This window comes from Hesperophylax consimilis, chromosome 27 (assembly GCF_061612785.1).
Source record: "Hesperophylax consimilis isolate HC1 chromosome 27, BYU_Hcon_1.0, whole genome shotgun sequence".
Lineage (NCBI taxonomy): Eukaryota > Metazoa > Arthropoda > Insecta > Trichoptera > Limnephilidae > Hesperophylax > Hesperophylax consimilis.
In genome coordinates, this window is record NC_142862.1 from 4,450,211 (window position 1) to 4,469,960 (window position 19,750).

The following is a 19,750-nucleotide window of genomic DNA, read 5'->3' on the forward strand; positions in this document are numbered from 1 at the left end:
GTGAGCGATGTGTTGATTATATTATGTATTACTTGCGTCTCTTATTTTTCTGTAATACATATTTGTGTTTCATGTATATTTTTAATTTTAAATTTTTATTTTTATTTGTTTTATATTTTAATCTTTCATTAGGTATATGAAAATTAATGTGTCCTATGACTGAGTAGATTTTGGTAATTGTTGTACCTATTTGTATATTAATTTAGTTTTTTATAACTCGATTGTTCTCATGTAAGTGAGATCGTCTGTAAAAACCCAGTAGAAATAAATTAATAGCTAACATAAAATGTTCCGGTATATTAGTTGCATTTTGAGCTTGGCGTGAGAGATATTTACGTGCGTCAACTGTTCTCTGATAAGCAGGGCCAGCCCTGAAACAACGCGGCACCTGGCGTAAGTAAACTTTGACGCCTCTTGTCAAAATCAGTAGACTTGGTAGGTTATCACTATTTTGTATTTTTGTTTAGCGCCATTTTTGTGAAAACTTATCTCAAGGGCCATGTGTTAGGGACTGTTAGGTATTATCAGCGCCTTGGCGCCTTGACAATTCGGCGCCCGGAGCGGATTACTCCAATCGCACCAATTTATTTATTTATTTATGTCTATTCTTGAATACACATTTTACAAACGGTTAAAGTGGTTTATATATATAAATATTATATATATAAATATGTATATATATATATAAATATGTACCCCCATACACACAAGCCCTGCTTATTTATGGGGGTACATCGAATACTTATATTATGTAATTAATAACCTACTATATTGTGTAATTATATCATGTAATTGTTATATTATGTAATTCGTGTATCTTTTTTTACTAATAAAAAAAACTAAAAAAAAAAAAAAAAAAAATATTGTAGTACAGAGAAAAAATTACAGAAAAAAGGTATAAAAATATAGAACATTGGTTGATATAGGTAGAACTGTGTGTGGGTGATATTGTATGTATCCTGAACACCTCACTAGGAGAACCTGTGCTGAGGTGTTAACGTGTTTGTGATTAAGTGTGGTATGTATTTATGTGTTGTAGTAGAAAGTTTTTTTTTTTTTCACAGACATATATTGAAACATGAAAACACACATTTATATGTGAGTATATGTTTTTTGGATAATTCTTGAAGAATGTGCATAATATTTAATTTTATTTTTTATATTTTGGGTATGTTTGGTTTGAAATTATAATCTTTTGAATAAAGTGAATATCTTGATTTTTTATCCAGGCTACGATACGATTTTTGAGAAAGTTTGCGAAAATAAAATTAACACTGGCGTAAGTTTGGCCCTGCTGATAGGAGTCATGCCAAGATTAATAAGCCTATTGAATCGGTTATCACGAGAAGGATCAAAATTTTTTTAGGAAAATTATTTTAAATCTATAAAGTTTCTCAAAATATTACGAAATAAAACATTATTAAAAATGGAAAAAACCCCCCCCCCCGCTCACCGATAGTTGTTGCGCCTGTTTTAATTTAATCCCGTACTTTGCATTTTTTAGTAATTTCAAGGTTGAAGTACCGAATTTTTTAATCTGGGGAGTTTTTATGAAATCTGGGGAGTTTTGGCGAAAAAACTGGGGAGATCAATTTTTTCGACACACCATCACTGATGTGTGATTAGTGTCAACGATACAACCCGCGAAGTACGTCCATATTTCCATATGGGAGTATTTTACCAAGTGAAGTGGTTGTGTTCATATAAATCGACCTTGCGCATGAATAGTGTTGTGAATATTTGTTTATTCTTTAGTTAAATTAATCAAGGTAGAGTGATATATATTTATTGTTTTTTGGTTGGTCAAGGTCAGCTAATTTTTTGTTAATGTTTTTGGCACTATTTGAACTTTAGCCTGTCGTAAAATATTCATGGTCAGATATTTTCTTCTAAATTTATCTTTTCGGCTGTGTTGTGTTTCTTTTTCGATGTTGTTGTTTATAGATGTTATTCATTTTAATGAAAAAAATGCTGTTTTTAGTTCAAATTAATTTTTAAAAACCATCTATTTATCTTATTATCAGACCGATAGTCGTGCAACTTATTTTATCTAACTAAATAGCTGACATTTACCCGGCGTTTCTGGGGGTTACCCTTATGAGATAGACATATACCATCGCGGACGTTTCTGTAGGCCATTTTAATATGTAAAATACCGTAGTAAATTATTTTGATGTATCTCATATGGTTTAGCCAGCGTTAACAATGTAAGCACCCGAAATTTTTTATGATTTGATTACAAAACAAAGTTGCCAATAAAAATGTTCGGTGAAAAAATGAATACAATGTTGGTAGTTCTTATTCGAAGTATGATACAGTTAAAAGTGACCGAGGAGGATAGGGTCCCATTAGCTCAGTTGGTAGAGCGGTGTCCCGGAAAGACAAGGGTCCTGGGTTAATTCCTAGATGTGACCGTATCCTTTTCTGATTTTTCTCTTTCAGATTTTCGTTTAGAAATCGCTAATATTGTCTTCAATAATTAAATATTACAATTTGAGGTTTTACTCAATAAAGTTATTCCGAAAAATAAATTGACTTTTCTCTACTTGATGTAAATATAATGTCACGCATCATAGACTAAAAATACATCAATGTCACGCATGTATTATGGTGACCGGATATCTCATCAAAATGAGAATTCAAAACACCTACAAAAAGTGATATAAAGTCGTGAATAGTGATGAAACAAAAACTGGGTTAAATAAACCTATTTAACCTGGTTTTTGTTTCATCACTTTTACATGGGTATCTATTTAACCTGGTTTTTGTTTCATCACTTTAATGACTCTATACCATAATAATATTCACACTGACTTGGTATTTCTATATCAAATTCTAAATTATGGATTTGATTGTTCAGAATTGCTTGCAATGATAAAGCTTTCGGATTCCGCTACGTAATAAGAAGTCGGACCTTATTTCACTACAGAAATTCTGGAACTGACTACCATATGTAGGTATTCCTCACTGTTCAAAATACTAATGCAGGGAAAAAATTATATGATAAAAATTATTAAGTCAATGAACATTTACTATTCATAATATTTAGAATGCACTAAAGAGGGCGTTAGTACATAAATCAATAACAATATACTGATAAATTCACTTTTACGATTACAATGAACAATGTACTTGATGGCTACATCAAAACTAAACACCGAAAACCACATTAATTTAACTGACTATAGCAAATTCTTAAACATATTTCTCATTTTACCAACTTTTTAGACAGAGAGAGTTATATTTTCCGGGAATACAATCTACCAGTGCTATTTTTTTCCTACACAATTCTGAAGCCGTGGGGGGGTTTGAATCCCCTATACCCCCCTAATGCCCCTCTTATATATTACATTGGCAGCTCAATATCTGTATAATCAATCACATACATACGTCAACAGGAAAAATATGTGAGAGCTGGTTGCGTTACACAGAGTCATTAACAACTTAATTGACAGCCCTGCCATCGTTGCCACTATTCAAATCCATGTGTCGACTAGGAATACAAAACGAAATGTCACAATCTTCTGCAATACATACACAACCAATTATCAGACACACTCACTAACCAATAGGATGATCTGGGCAACATGTTTGGGGGTACAATTGATATATTTACTGACTCCATTTATAGAATTAAGCATGATCTAATCTTGGTAATTTTAGTTGGTAATTGCATCTAATATCACTGTCTGACATAAGAATTATTTCAGGCCTGGATGTGTTGCACAGAGTCATTAACAACTTAATTGACAGACCTGCCATCATTGCCACCATTAAATTCCATTTGCCGACAAGGAAAACAAGAAAAAAAAACCAATTATTCAGCAATACATACACAACCAACTGTCAGACACACACACTAGCCAATAATATGATCTGGGCAACGGGTTTGGGGGGTACCAATGATATATTTACTGGCTCCATTTATAGAATTAAGCGTAAACTTTACCAGCACGTGTTGAATCCTACAAATTTAAGTAGGGTTAGTATTTTATTTTATTTTATTTTATTTTATTGATTTATTGTGAAAAACAGTATAATCTATTTACATTTCACAAATAACAGTTTATAAATTACAGTTTATAATAAATAATAAGTAAGTACATACATTTATTTGCATGGGTAAGTACATCAATACTATCTGATTAACCAGATTTGTTAAATAGTATGCTTATTGCCGTCTTAAATTCTCTTTGGTTCAAATTGAAAATGTCAATCACAGAAGAAATGTGATTTAACAAAGTAGTTATTCTCCCCAAAGGCATGATCATTGGTAGGTTGGTCCTGCCCCTTGGAAAAATAAATAATCTGTGCTGTCTAGCTCTGATGAAATTATCAGGGACATAAAAAGAAATTCGTTCCAGAATATCTGGATTGCAAATGTGCCCATTTAGCAGCTTGTGCGCCACTAACACCATTGCAATATTTCTCCTAACATATAATACAGTACAGATTACAATTATTAATCGTGTTCTTATTTCACCACAATATAACATGGTGTCAGGTGTGTCTTCAACATAGTATTGTGTGTAGGAATCTTGCAACTTTTTGAATTTCCTTTTCCTCGTTGTAGTTATTCGCCATCATATATAAAAGAAATGATTGCTTAAAACGTTTCCACTCGCCAACCATATCCGTAGCATTCTGCATTTGCAGAATTTGACTCGACATTATTATTGTAACACTTTGCTTGTCACGACAAAATAGACAAATAGTAACAGCTTGTTGACCGTTATTTCTTTGCTTCCTGGTAAAGAATTTGAATCGTTCCACTGTAATATTCACTGTAGGTATGAAGTGTCTATCCAGTCTATCGAAGAGTAGAATAATGCTTTCCAGCGTGCTCTTCTCAATAGTGAGGCCGAATGAATTAAAAATTTGGACTCCTTTAGGACCAATCGTGTGCAGCAAATGTTATTAATAAATGTAAGTACTGTACTTCCATATTTAAGAGGAATATAAACGCTGGAAATATTTCGATTCTTGTGCTTTATAAATTTTAAAACCGAGCGCCTTGCACCGTCATATTTTGGCCTGATTTGCACGAGGCAAGTAATTTGAAATAAATATTGTTGCCATGACGCGGTGCTTGCAATACGTAAGAAGCGCCCAGCGATTAATTGTAAGGTATTGTTTTATTAATCTAAAATATAAATAACTTGCATCCCTCGTGCGGCATAATTTTATTTTTTTTTAAATTCAATTATAATTTCGCCGAAATAAATTAAAATGTTAGCCTTGGGCAAAACCTCGATGAACGAGGTTGTGTCTCGCCTTAAGAATTGCTTTAGGAAGTATAGGAAGGCTGGTAATTCGTGCGGGCGCGTTAGACCTGTCCAGACCTGTCAAAAAACTTCCGAAAGAATAAGTTCTGTAACTTACTAAAATTACGTTAAGTGACTTTTGGTGTCGTTTACATTGGGAATTTGGCCAAACTCGCCTTCAAGAGCGATTTACAGGAAAAAAACTTACGAGTCTAACCCCAGCCTTAGAACATTAACAAATAACATTTGAGTTTAAACACACATACACTGGCATAATGAAGAAACTGATTAGATTACTTACCATTTCTTGTAATGAATTGAATTTTCAGCAACAATTTTTAAGAACACTATTACTTATATTGGAACTTATTTTTTTTAACTTAGTAAACAAATAAAAGTAAACACTTTATTAATAAAGTATAGTCGTTCCGATTGAAGTAAGGTTTTGCTAGACGCTAGACGTTAGTCGAAACAAAGCGCGCGCAAGCGTCACACGTGGTTACACGAAATGCGTCATAATAATATGAAAGGTGGCGGCCGAAGCGCGCGCCGGTGGCGGTGCGCGGTGACGCGGTAACATTCGAATTTTCGATGCGTTCGTTCCCGAATAATGCGTTTGCCGTCAAACAAAGTATTATATTAAATTAATTAAATATTGAAAGTACTTAAGTAAAATTTATATTGTGACAAAAAATATATAAAAACATTATGTTTAACAATTTTAATTAGTGGTCCACCTAGGTCCTGGATGGGCCCAGGACCTAGGTAGTCAGGCGGATCCAGGGGGGGGGGTCATGACCACCGTGACCCCCCCCCTGGATCCGCCACTGCATGTAGAGGTATCGCATAAACTTTTTTTGCACCTTGTATGTTGGTAATATACGAGTAGTTTCAGTGATTTGTCTTATATGTAATATTGTTGTAGTTTCTATATTATTTTATGTTACTGTAACATGTTTTACTAATTTTGTTTCAAATTCAGTTTCATGCTTAAAAAACTTTGCGCATAATTTTCAATAGCTTACTGGTTAATATTTATAATTTTCAATACATCTGGGACTTGACCCCAGGACCCTTGCTTTATCGGGGCACCGCTCTACCAACTGAGCTAATGGGACTAACTGTATCATACTTCGAATAAGAACTACCAACATTCTATTCATTTTCCCAACGCACATTTTTATGGATACAATAGATGTCGCAAATAAAAATAAAAATAGTATTTATTTATCCTAGACACTCTCTAGATTGTATTTAGTTCGAGTTGAATCTTGCGATCATACATAAAGATTGCAGCCAATGAGTAAAACTCATCAAGTTATTTCAAAAATGAACATTTTAAGCTTGATATACAAACAATAAAACATTATTATTTTAATATATAGCGAAAAATATTAATATTAATTATATTTCAAACACTTTTTGGGAATGTATCAAAAACAGCAAAAATCAAGAGCGGGACTCTGCTACCCAATTATAGATAGGTATATTATTTTGCAGTACGTAATTTTATCTGCAAACGATGCATGGGTCAGAAACATCGCTTTTTTTAACAAAGAGAGATAACAAACGATAAGGAGGAACGAAAAGCTAATTACATACCTGCTCAAAATCAACAGTAATATGTTGTTGCGACGAATTATCTAATCGTGATTTTAAATGGATTTTGATGATAAAATGTTGAATTGTGATGAAATAATATTTCAGAAGATTGCGCAATAATTTACAGAATAATATCTAAAAATTCGCAGATCGATTTTATGATTTATGGGTTAAAAATATGTTAATATCGCACAGAAGTCCCAATCGTTAGGAGCCATTGGTATAGACCTCACCAATTGGGGCACGTTGTGATGCTGATGGTAGTGGAAGCTAAAAGGAGATGGGGAGAGGAAGGTAGGGAAGCACCGGGCTATTCAGATCGGGTCACCAAAGATGGCTGAAGCCATTTCAATCAACGTTTCAATTCTGAATGGTGGTCTTTTACGAGGACGATACTGAGAGCATCTACCCACTAGAATCTGCCACAAATACAGTACCTATATACAGTGTTTTCCAATAAGAGGTGTTATTTTGAATAGCCCGCTATTTCAGTAGATGTTACTTTTGAAGGTGTCATTTTTTGACATTTGACAAGTAGAAACTACGTTATTAATAAAAATGGAACGATACACGCTTCAACAATGCATTGAAATTATTAAAATTCACTTGAGTGAATCAAATGCAAATCATCTTTAGTGATGAGGCCCATTTCCACCTCGGTGGCTTCGTCAACAAGCAAAATTGTCGCATCTGGGGCTCGGAAAACCCAAGAGTTATTGTTGAAAAGCCTCTTTATTCTCGTGTGACTGTTTGGTGCAGTTTATGTTCCGGCGGAGTCATTGTACCTTACATTTTCTAAAATAAGGCTGGAGCAACAGTTACGGTGAATGGATCGCTATCGAGAGATGATTAATGGTTTTTTATGGCCGGAATTGGATGGTATTGATCTGAACAACGTTTACTTTCAACAAAACTGCGCTACGTGCCACACAAGCAATGAAACCAGTGATCTTTTACGATTGAATATCAAAATAACACCTCTTATTGGAAAACCCTGTACTATATTATTAAATTGAATTAATTAAATTAAATTTGACTCTGCATTAGAGAGTCTTACTCCTCTACCACGTAGGCCATCAAATTTGAGCCGGTTATTGATTGGTTTTTTGACCATGAAGTTTATGTTTCAGTTGAAAACTAGGAAGCAGCTTGATGCAATCACATTGGAATTGACCTTTAGCATTTATTGGTGACTTTTTTCTTGTCAGAAGCAAAGCTAATAACACCGTTATTTTATTTTTATCATTTACATTTTTATCTTTCCTTTACACCATGTTTATATTATATTTACACATGAAAAGTCACGGAATATTATATTTATTGTAGGATTTGTGGAGCTGAAAGTATTTTAATTAAATACTTGCTACCCGGCGTTGCTCGAGGTTATGAATGGTTTGGCGTAAGCATTTAAAAAATATATTCATGGTAAATATTCGGAATCGCTGGACACGGATTATACGAAATATTTTTATAAAAAACCTTCTGATTTACCTTAAATAAAATAAATGTATTATTCCCTGTGAGTTTATAAAACTCATTTCTGGAAAGACAACATTAGATTAAGGACAAGACAAATAAATAAAATACATTAAAATAAATAAACGCAGATGTTATTATGGAGTTCCAGAGAAAGATTATTACTTTGTTATCATTTTGTAATGTATTATCTTGTAATGAAAAAAAAAATATAAAAAATGTATGCAAGTATGTATTTTATTGGTTAAGATGACTCTAAATTAATGCACTTTAAACATCAAATAAGGGATGCCATAGTTCCTTCGGTTTTGTCTAGGGGCAGTTGTAATTCTTGGGTATTCAAAAATGTATGTATTTTTTAAACACTGGTTCATAAATCACACTGAGTTTTGTATTGCTGATTTCTTAAAATCCTGTTAAAAACGTGATGGCAGGCCATTTCCTAACTATTATTACATTCAGAAAATATCGGAACACGTGTTCATGCAGCTGCGTTTATCACGTGTTCCGACATCCCCATAACACATTCGTGTCTTACTGACAGTTTGTTAGGAAACCTGTATGTTCATCCGTTAAAGGCCAGCTTTCCCGTTTTCAACCTCAATAATTTTTGTTTTAATATTCTCTAAAAAGTATAAAACAAAGTCACTATTCGTGTCTGTCTGCGCTTAGTTCTTCTTAACTACAAAACGGATGTTGATATGGTTTTCACAATCATTTAGAATTAAAACTTGTGGTGAACTCTCTTCAGAAATGCATCAATCATGACGAATATTTGTTATTGTTTCAAGTTCACGTCATCCTATTTTAGCTTAATAATTGAGTAGGTACAAAAATTAATAATTTAACAGTTGCAACAAATTTTTCGTAAAATTATTACAAAATGTTATCCAAACAAAAATACATGTCTCCATCAATTTCTTCCCGCATGTTTTTCGTTTTCTTTAAGCAAGGTATACATTTCAAGGAGAATTTCTTCCGGAAATTTTATAAATATATAATACATACATAATCTTTTTATATAAAGTAGAGGAAAGTCGATGTTTTATAACCAAGTCGAAATTTTTTTTTCGGATGCTCACATTGCTCACGTTGCCTAACCTTACGAGATACATCAAAATAATTTACTACGGAATTGTATGCATTAAAAAGGTCTACAGAAAAGTAATCAACGATATTTCAACGATATACGATATCTCCTAAAGATAAGCCCCAGCAAACCTAGTTTAGCAATATTTTATATATACAATGAAAGGAAAATTTTGAGGCGCATCTTCGGACCGGTACTAGAAAATGGATTTTGGCGCAGATGTTTTAACAATGAGCTCTATACTCTGTTTAAGGAGCTAAACGTCACAAAGTTCATAAAACTGGGAAGACTTCGGTGGCTAGGTCATGTGGAGAGAATGACCGAGCATCAAGGACCAAAGTCCCTGCTGAGCTCAAAACCGATAGGGAGAAGGAGCCTGGGAAGGCCAAGGTTAAGATGGAGCGACAACGTCCTCAAAGATTTGTCTGCCTTGGAGATTCGAAACTGGAGAGAGCTGGCGCGGGACCGAGATGAGTGGAGGAAGACTCTTGAGGAGGCCAAGACCCACCAGGGGTTGTAGAGCCAAAAGTGATGATGATACATAAATTACAAACAATACAAAACAAAATGAACCTTTGTCTATCCAACTGGGAAAGATTCCCGTTTCAGGACAGCCAAATTGTGTATATAGTACATAATATTCTTACAATGGAATGGCGATGCTGTCAAAACAAATTTTGAGAACATTGTTGATTGCATTCGAAGTGACAGGATGGTTTCTTTATCCTTGATCGCAAAGATTTAATTTTTTACGAGGGTCAATTTAGATAACATTAGTAATTGCATTCAGAACATATGAATGGTTTCTTTCGGGACATCACAAATCTGAGATTCTTTCCAGGGCATTTTGGAGAACATTTACAATTGTATTCTTAGAATTTCCACATTTATAAATCAGTATATGACATATGAATCTTTAAATTAATATTTTATATCAGTAAGTTTTAACTAATGATTGTATCCTGTGATGTTTCAGATGATCTCGATAGCAGTCTTGTCCCTATACAGCTACCTGGGCACCAAATGGACAGCCATTATTGTAGGGCTCTTGGTGGCCCTCTTCGTATACAAAAGGAAGGCGGCGGAATATTTCCCCAGCAGGGGGGTGAAGACCCTCCCCTTTTCAGTGCCCTTCTTCGGCCACATGTTCAAGGTGTTCATCCAGAAGGAGCATATCAGCACGATGTTGAGGCGGTTTTATAATGCCTTCCCTGATGAGAAGTAAGTTTTTTTTTTAAACCTTTAATATATTTTTTTTAAAGTTAAAATAAATGTATATGCTACAGCCAAAGTTATAAATCAGGATATTATATATACTGTCCAGCCATTATTTATAATTCTACCCAATTTAGACAAAGTGATAATTAACACAAAATTAATCACATTAATTAGCAATTTTATATAATATCTTCGAAGACTTGGATAAAGTAATAAAACAAGTAGGTATAGGTAAAGATTATAAAATTATATTTCAATTTGCCTTTAATTTAAAAAGTAAATTTAAACTAGGTTGGGTTATTATAGCTTAGGTTAGGTTAGGTTGGGTTATTATAGGTTAGGTTAAGTTGGGTTAGGTTGGGTTAGGTTAGGTTAGGTAAGGTTAGGTTGGGTTAAGATAGGTTAGGTTAGGTTAGGTTAGGTTAGGTTGGGTTAGGTTGGGTGAGGTTAGGTTAGGTAAGGTTAGGTTGGGTTAAGATAGGTTAGGATAGGTTAGGTTGGGTTATTATAGGTTAGGTTAGAATAGTGAGGTAACAAGTCAGTTAGACCGTATTTATTACTTTGGCTAACTTTGACCCGATGTTATGAATAATATCCGGATAAAGTGATTAATTTTTCATATTGTCCAAACAATTTTGTTATTATATATAATGACCAGTCATTATGTATAATAGCTATTTAATCACTATGACTGTAACAAATACATTTCACTTTCTTAACTTAAAAGTTCACATTTAAAATAAACAATATAAATAATATTAATTACTACAAAACATAAATAAGTGCATTTTAACTTTGCTCGCTGATCTTAAGAGCAAACATTTTTTCATAAATATATTCATTTTATTTACCGAAGACACATTGAGTTCACAGTGATATTGGGAAGGAGATTGTACGAGTGTATGTGTAAACCCTCGTGGCCTATGTTTCTTTTCTGTCTGCTGAATGTGTGCATAGTTTATTATGTTGTTTTGTGTTGTGTTCATGTACTTGTGAAGTTTTTATAAAAGTTGTATTCGTGTGTATAAATGCATTTTGGATTTAACGACTGATCGGATAACGTTTTAACGGCAATATCTCTAAGCGCGCACGTGCTGATAAAGGAAAGCAAAAACAAATAAACGTTGCACGTTTATTCTTATAAACAAACTCGCCTCCAAAAATGTATGATGTTTTTGATATTTTCTTATTTAATAAATTTAAATTTCCTCCGAAATGATGAATTTGTAAATGCGTACATAAGACGTAGCTTAATGCTAAATCACTATTTTAATTAATCTTTATAACGAATTGGTGTACATTATGAATACCAAAAATATGCTTTAGATAAATTAATGGTTTTCCTATCGTTTCGCTTGAGTAGAATACAAATAAAATAATAAATTACTCAAACTATTTTTTCAATAGAAATGTAAAACAACTTTAGCTAAGATTATCTGTGACAGTTTCAGTTGATTAACTTTTTTGTTTTCTTTTAAAGTTATTTACAAAATAAATAAAAACCAGTTTTGTGCTTGAAATCGAACGTTTCTAGACTCCGTTTGTCAAATGATTTTAATGCCTATTACCTACAATATAAGGTATACAACGAGTATACACATTTTTGGCTTGTATCTTCCTCTTAAATATATACCTACTTCATTAAAAAACGTATAATACATTACGCAACATCTTTTTCAAATTAGGAATTACCTATAATATACAATTACCCTAAATAAACGTCACTATCTCAGACAAATCTTTTTCAAACTTTCTTCAGATAGGTAGATACATAATATAAAGTGTCGGGGGTACAGTGCACAAACTTCGGGAGGTGATTCTACAAGATGGTAGAAGCAAAAAAGATTTTGTTTTCATAATTAATTTGGGAGGCGGGTATGGGTACCACCGCCCCAGGAACTATTAATTTGATAAGCAACTCCTCTGCCATAGGTTACCCCAAGTGGTTTTCTACGTTTGGTTACTTAGCAGGGGTGACCGGGTTCATGGGGTGAGGATTGTCTAGGTCTTGGCGACGTATGCGTCTGCAAACATACTGTGTGGCGGGCCGGATTTGGAGAGACTGGATAAGGGGGATTTTTGTATCTCTCCAGCTGTACTCTCTCGACCCATTGCCTGTCATTCCTGGACACAATGACCCCAGATTCCTAACCATCCCGTTTTCCTTTTTCCTTCCCAGATCTTACTCCCGGACACCTCGAATTGATTATTTATTTATTTATTTTTATTTGAGTACATAAAACAGGCATGGTGCCCAAAAATTTACATACATGGATGTTTAAACATAATAATAACAAAATGATAATAACAAAAATAGTAACAAAAGTAAAATGTAAGTAATATTATGTAAGTAATATTAATATTAATATTAATCTATTATAATAATATCTAAGCTAAATATGCAAGTAAATAACAAATAAGAATGGGTAAAAGGTAAATACAAATGTGTTCATAAGCGATTTGTTATTGTCACACCTGTACTGGTGAGACACTGATTAGGTAGGTAAAATGTAGCTTCTCTTTAAATAAAGGGCTTCATCACAATATCAGCTTAATTTGATTAAAGGTAATATATTTTTTTTGAAGTGTTTAAATTGGTCATAAAAATGTCTATTTCATTATTAGAGCCATGTATAATGTTATAATTTCTTAATGTTCGCGGTACAGGGGAAAAATATCCTGTATTTGTGTGGTAGGCTTTAATATAGAAAATGTCTTTCATCCTCCTTGTTGATTTTCTTGATGGTATATTGATGTTAATTTGGGATAAAATGTTTGGTGTGTCAACTGATGCGTGTATAATTTTGTGTAAGAGCAGTACGTCAGAAAGTTTACGTCTGACCGTCAGTGAGTGTAGTTTATAGTGCAAAATTCGGTCATTTTATGTTCCAAATTGACCAGATAAACCTTCACGATAAGCAATTACACGGGTTAGTTTCCTTTGTATGGATTCAATCCTATAATTATGAATCTCATAATTGGGAGACCAAATTGTTGCTTGATTATTGATTATGCCAATTTGACAGCGTGAGATCTGGTTGAATAAAAAGGTAGTTCGAAATGGCCACTATCTTGAACCGAAAACAGAACACGCAAACAAATGTACAGACAGATGAAATATAAAACGGCCGAGTAGTCTAGGCTCAGTCAAATAGACAGTAATAATATCTCATCACACATGACCTACATTTAGGCAGAGGAGTGCATTCCATGTGGGCACATAATCTATATAAGCATTGCCTACTCTACCGCACCATACAGACCGCTCACTATAACGTGTCAAAAGCAGAAACTAAGTATGCCAAATGTCAATACACATATTTAAATGTGTATTCCGCACGCATTCAAGAGATCACTCGTTTCTCTAATTAACGTCATCTGTGAATACGTAGAATATAACGAGCGTCGCGTTTAACCATAATAGGCAGAGCTTTACAGAACACAATTGGAACGCCCAGCAAATACAGCAATAGTATAGTTTATATATCCAGTAATAGAATAACCAGATTATGAATAGAATGATGATTTTACTAATGAAATCCCAACCAAATCGGCCACAGCCAACTGCTAAGTCATCCTTAGCGAAAACTTGCAAAAAATGAGTTTTAATTTATCCTTGTCGTGTATATTTTTTAATCAATGAATTCTCTTTTTTTCCTTTTTTGCCTACCTTGATCTAAAACTTTGTGAGCGCCACTGCATTTAGGTACAGTCTTGCACTCAAATCATAACCTTGCTCAAAGGAAACGAAAATGAGACATGTATTTTTGTTTGGGTTAATTTTGTAAAACTTTTACAACAAATTGGTTGCTATTGTTAAATATTGGTAGTGCTAAAGTATTATTTTTTTGTAAGAACTCAATTAATTAGCTAAAATACCTACCCGATGTATTTGGATGACGTAAACATGAAACAATAACAAAATATTCATCACGATTTATGCATTTCTGAAGTGAGTTCACAACAAGTTTTATCGTTGACAATAATTAATAATTTGCGACCGCTTATTTAAGTATTAATGTCAATGATGTGGTTTAAGTGTAAAATCAACCTTGACACTGCAATAACATTATCACCGTAGAACAAATCACGCAAATATGACATCGATCATATTGTGTTGTGGTCGAACAGCCAAAGTAAGCAAACGAAAATGATTGGTCCAGAGTAAAAACGATTTTGAAGAGATTATGAAATTTGCTGTGATCAAAGGAAAAAAATTATCGAAGAAAGACCTTTATTAGGCAATACATGACTTTGCGGGAGAGAACCTCACAAATTCTCGTATAAAAATCAATAGTACAGATGTTGCGCGTTCGAGAACAACCAGGAGTAAAGTTTTCGATCTTATCGATTTTATCGATGATGTAGTCCTGACAATCAAACGGTTGTTAATGAAATGACAGAGTCATTCGACCAACGTGTAAATAATTAACCTGTCCCTGTGATTCTGTAAAGAAAATCATCATTAACAAAATGTTATTTTCAGATATGTGGGCGTATACCAGTTCACTAAGCCTATCGTAATGGTCACCGATCTGGAGATCATCAAACAGATCACCATCAAGGATTTCGACAGCTTCCAGGATCACATTAGCGTCATAGATGAGAAGATGGATCCCCTTTTTGGCAGCAACTTGATAGCGCTAAACGGTAGGAAGATTTGAACTAATTTATAATTTCTTTAATCTATAATTTGGTTACCTAATGGTTCGCCAAATGATATCACTCAATCACCCAACTACAGAAGTAACGTTAAAAGTGACGTAACATAAAAATATGAAAGGGTATGGCTTTTGAATTCTTGATGGGTGCCAAGTTTAAACAATTTAAAGATGTTCTTGAAATAAAAAACCTGCGTAATTTCAGTTTTATAGTTGAATAACTCCACAAACAGCAGAGGTGTCCACATAAATAACGAAAGTGTTTTGTCAAAAGAGAAGTGTACAATAAAACATAGACTCCAATAATTAGTATTGTATAATGTTTAAAGTACAAGTGGTTTGTCGGTCAAAAATGAAAGAGGCTCACTAATGCGCAAACATGCCTTTTATACCCGCGTCGTATGTTCATTTCATTCGATATTATTCCATACTCTCGGACCTATATTAATTAGAAATAGTCAAATATCTAATGGAAAATATGAGCTTTACTGTTTATACACTCATTTAAGCGTTTAATATCACAACTTTTTCAAGGAATTTTCAAGATCTTTTACAATCGAACTACAACAAAATGGTAAGAAAGTTGTCAAAAAGAATTGTCAAATAAACCAGATCCCTATTCGAAATGATGCGAGAGAAACATCCAAAATAAACCGAATAATTGTCTAGAATTCTGAAATCACATTTAATTACAACTACTACGATTTGACACAGTAAACACAGTGGACATTGATATGTGACCTAAAGGTCATTGTTAGGAAGCGGAAGTTTCCAATCCAATATTAACTGGTGATCTATGCAAAATCGTGTAGCGTGCAAAGTGGTATTTAATATAAGCCTTGATCTCTATTAATCTGCGTGTGATGTTATTAGTTTAGACTTTAGACAAAAAAATACCTCGGGCAAAACAAATCAATCTTTGATGGTTTGAGATAATAATCATTAATGTATTATATCATAATACAAATAGATAATTTGGGTAATTTAAGAAAAACTTCCGTTAGTAAGAAATTCAACATTAATAAACATTGTACGTTCCCGAATGCAAATTGAAGAATTTTAGGTACGTACGTACACGTCTTTACAAGTATTGTGTGCTGTTGAATAAGATATGTGTAAGGTTTAGAAAAAAATCATAAAAATTATGAAATTTCTAGGACGAAATTCAATCAAGTATTTGAGTCCATCATTTTAGATTTTTAATAAATTGTTAATCTTGTGACATTCGTTTTAAGTTTTTATCTTTTTTTATTTATTTATTGAACGCCCGTAGGTCTTTTACAGGTATAATTTTACAGGAATAATACAGAATACATACTAATAATGCATAAATGGTACAATAAATACTTTTCATGTTACGTTTTAGTTAGACTATCGTAGAATTTGCATAATGGAGTACAACGAGTTTAAAATTTTATTAAGTTATCTTTTTAGTTCCGTTAAATAGGCTTTTACAAATATATTTGTATATTTTATATAATATATACAACAAACAAGCAAAAAATATAAACATCAACCATTTTCATTTTGCACATCCAGAGTTAAATTAGTTAATTAGTTCATTTTACTAAATAAATCAGCTCTATTTAAAGACCAAAAACTTACTAAAGCCAACTTATAATGCAACATTGTTGAACTAAATATTTCTGCAAAATCAAATTATATGTCTCCCAAATATTCGTCTTATAGCCGCGTAATACTTCAAGGTTGTAGAAAAATAATGTGGTAGGCACTGTCTTGTAACTCTCCTGCAAGTTTTGCAGTGGCATCTTATTTTAACATGATGATGTTGTTGAAATTGACTCTTACTGGAACATCCATTTGAGAAAATTCCATTTGAGAGATATTGTATTCTGGCATAAGTTTTGATTCTCCTTATATTTGATGAACTCCACCTTTAACACGTACAAAAATAACACTTGAGTAATTCCATATTGGCTATTTCCATATTCTGCCACTTATTGCATAGTATAAAGTAAGTGATTTCCATCACGTAGAAATGGGAAAATAATATAAATAATACTAATTTTCTTCTAGGACAAAAATGGCGTGACATGAGAGCAACCCTCAGTCCCGCTTTTACCAGCTCTAAAATGAAAGGGATGTTTGGATTCGTGGCGGAGTGCGGGGAGGAGATGATGTCATACTTCGAGGAGGAGTTGAATAAACCAGAAAACAAAAGTTTGTATTACACACGAAAAGAACCAACCAAATTTCGTGCTTTCTCCATGACCCTATTCTCAATCGCCAATAAAGCCTAGCGTGTTCCATATTGATATTATTTCTTCGCAGCTTCTCTGTACTCTTGAAAGTAAAAACCTAATTATTGTCATATCAAATTACTGAATGAAAATTATTATCTCATTGCTTAGTGTTTGAACTGGTATCAAATCTTGGGAATAACTCGTCACAATGAAGCTGGTAGACAAGACTTTGGAATTTTATTCAGACTTTCTTTATTCCATCCAATTAAGTTGATTCATTGCACCTTTTGTTGCCTCCTTCCTTAAAACTTGCTTTTTGTTTTCAGAGAAAGGACATTTAGAAATTGAGTTCAAAGACATCTTTACGAGGTATACCAATGATGTAATTGCGACTTCCGCTTTTGGCATAAAGGTGAATTCTCTGAAGGAAAGGGAAAACGAGTTCTATAAAATGGGAAGAGAATCCACAAACTTTAGGGGAATAGTAATGCTCAAGTTTTTCCTTATGATGATTATTCCTGGTGTTATGAAGGTAATCTTTTTTTTTCAACGCCAATAGCATACATCTTATAAAAAAAAAATTATTTGGCTTGTTTTAATAGTTTGCTTGGCTCATATTCAAGCATTTCAACTTGTTTGCAAATTCGTCGCCACTACTTTAAAATTTCGATTCTACAGAACCCCCTTTTTACACGTGTCTAACTTTATATTTCATTTCAACGTATTTCCAAAATAGCAGGAACGAAGGAAGAAAAATCCAATTCAAGACTTAATCAGAATCTTTGGCGGCACATATTTTATATTTTAAAAACAGCAACAAAAAATTCTACAATGCTCTGACAGACCACGCAGCCAATTCTCAATAAGAAGTTCGCAATTTTACATCAAAGAGTTTAATTAAAATGTCAAAATGGGCATTCCAAAGTGACACTAAGCTTATAATGGTATTATTGATGGGTCGTCACCCCAACTTACATTTTTTTAATGTGAAACCGTCCAAGAGTCCCAATTGCGTCTGGAGCCAGTGATACTATGGCCTCCTCACTTGGGGTATATTGTGGGGCTGCAGGTAGTGGGGAGGAAGGAAGATATGGAAGCACCTGACTATTCAGATCTGGTCACCAAAAACGGCCAAAGCCATTTCCAGCAACGTTTCAATTCTGAATGGTGGTCTTGCACCAGGGCCATACTGAGAGTATGTTCCACTTTGGAACGTCCCCCAAATATAAACTTTATTAATTTAAATTAGTAATTTGCGAAATCACACAAATTATTCAAAAATTTACTTGCTCCGCGACCTCCATATTGCTAGTGGAGAGCTTTACCCTTCGACCACGAAGGCCATAAATTACTGTTCCTCTTAAAATTTTCAGTTGCTACGCATCAGAATCCTAAATGGAAAATGCAGTGCATTCTTCAGAAATCTGGTGTCGACCACAATGAAAACTCGAGAAGAGCAGCACATCATCAGACCAGACATGATCCAACTGCTGATGGAAGCCAAGAAAGGGTCTCTAAAGCACGATGCCAAGAAGGAAGAGGGAGTCATAGATACAGGGTTTGCTACGGTTCAGGAGTCAGCAATGGGAAAACAGTCGGTTAAAAGAGGTTGTTACTAAAATATTTTCTTAGGAAGAGAAATGAAAAATGTGTCTGTAATTAATCAGAGCTTCCGTTACTCCACAGTAAAGTGTCACTTTTTATGTCCAGTAGTTGTAAGCCTGAAAAAAATTTTTTCACCTATAAAAATAAGCAGTTTGGCAAAACTAAACAATAACAAAAAAACTGAGGGCGCTGAGATTGTTTTAATGATTTTGTACGGCAACACTAAAATAAAGAAAAATAACGATAATAAAAAATCACTTTGTTCAAGTGAGTACTTTTCACATCAATATCAAAAGGTTTTCACATCAAGTTCATAAATTAGAGGTAATTCCTGAAGGGAGATGATTCAAAACCATTTTTAAGATACGCTTAGCGCAATTCCGTGCCATGCTTAAAATACATATCAAATAAGCCATTTATGTGATGAAAATAATAAAAAAAAACTATGTGGAAGAAGCAAGACACTAAAAAATAAAACGGAAGACTTGAAAAATTGATCGTTTTGTTAACCTGTCAGATTCGGATCTCAAATTTAACCCCACATTTGATTCCATTACATATTTTATTCTTGAATTGGTGTTGCCATAGTTATGTTTTTTTAATGAAAATGAATTTTTTAATTGAATTTCT

At 33.4% G+C, this 19,750-nt stretch overlaps 1 protein-coding gene across 1 annotated transcript in view; it reads left to right on the plus strand.

Moving 5' to 3' along the window:
- The first annotated feature begins 1,640 nt into the window (after window positions 1–1,640).
- The window catches only part of LOC149410502 (uncharacterized), a 48,594-nt gene continuing 30,484 nt past the window's right edge, over window positions 1,641–19,750 (plus strand). The window contains exons 1-6 of the mRNA XM_089648261.1: window positions 1,641–1,769; window positions 10,409–10,653; window positions 15,137–15,300; window positions 17,349–17,492; window positions 17,842–18,047; window positions 18,889–19,123. Of these exons, the coding sequence (XP_089504387.1) occupies window positions 10,409–10,653; window positions 15,137–15,300; window positions 17,349–17,492; window positions 17,842–18,047; window positions 18,889–19,123 (994 nt within the window). The 5' untranslated portion in view covers window positions 1,641–1,769. The remainder of the gene's footprint in view (window positions 1,770–10,408; window positions 10,654–15,136; window positions 15,301–17,348; window positions 17,493–17,841; window positions 18,048–18,888; window positions 19,124–19,750) is intronic.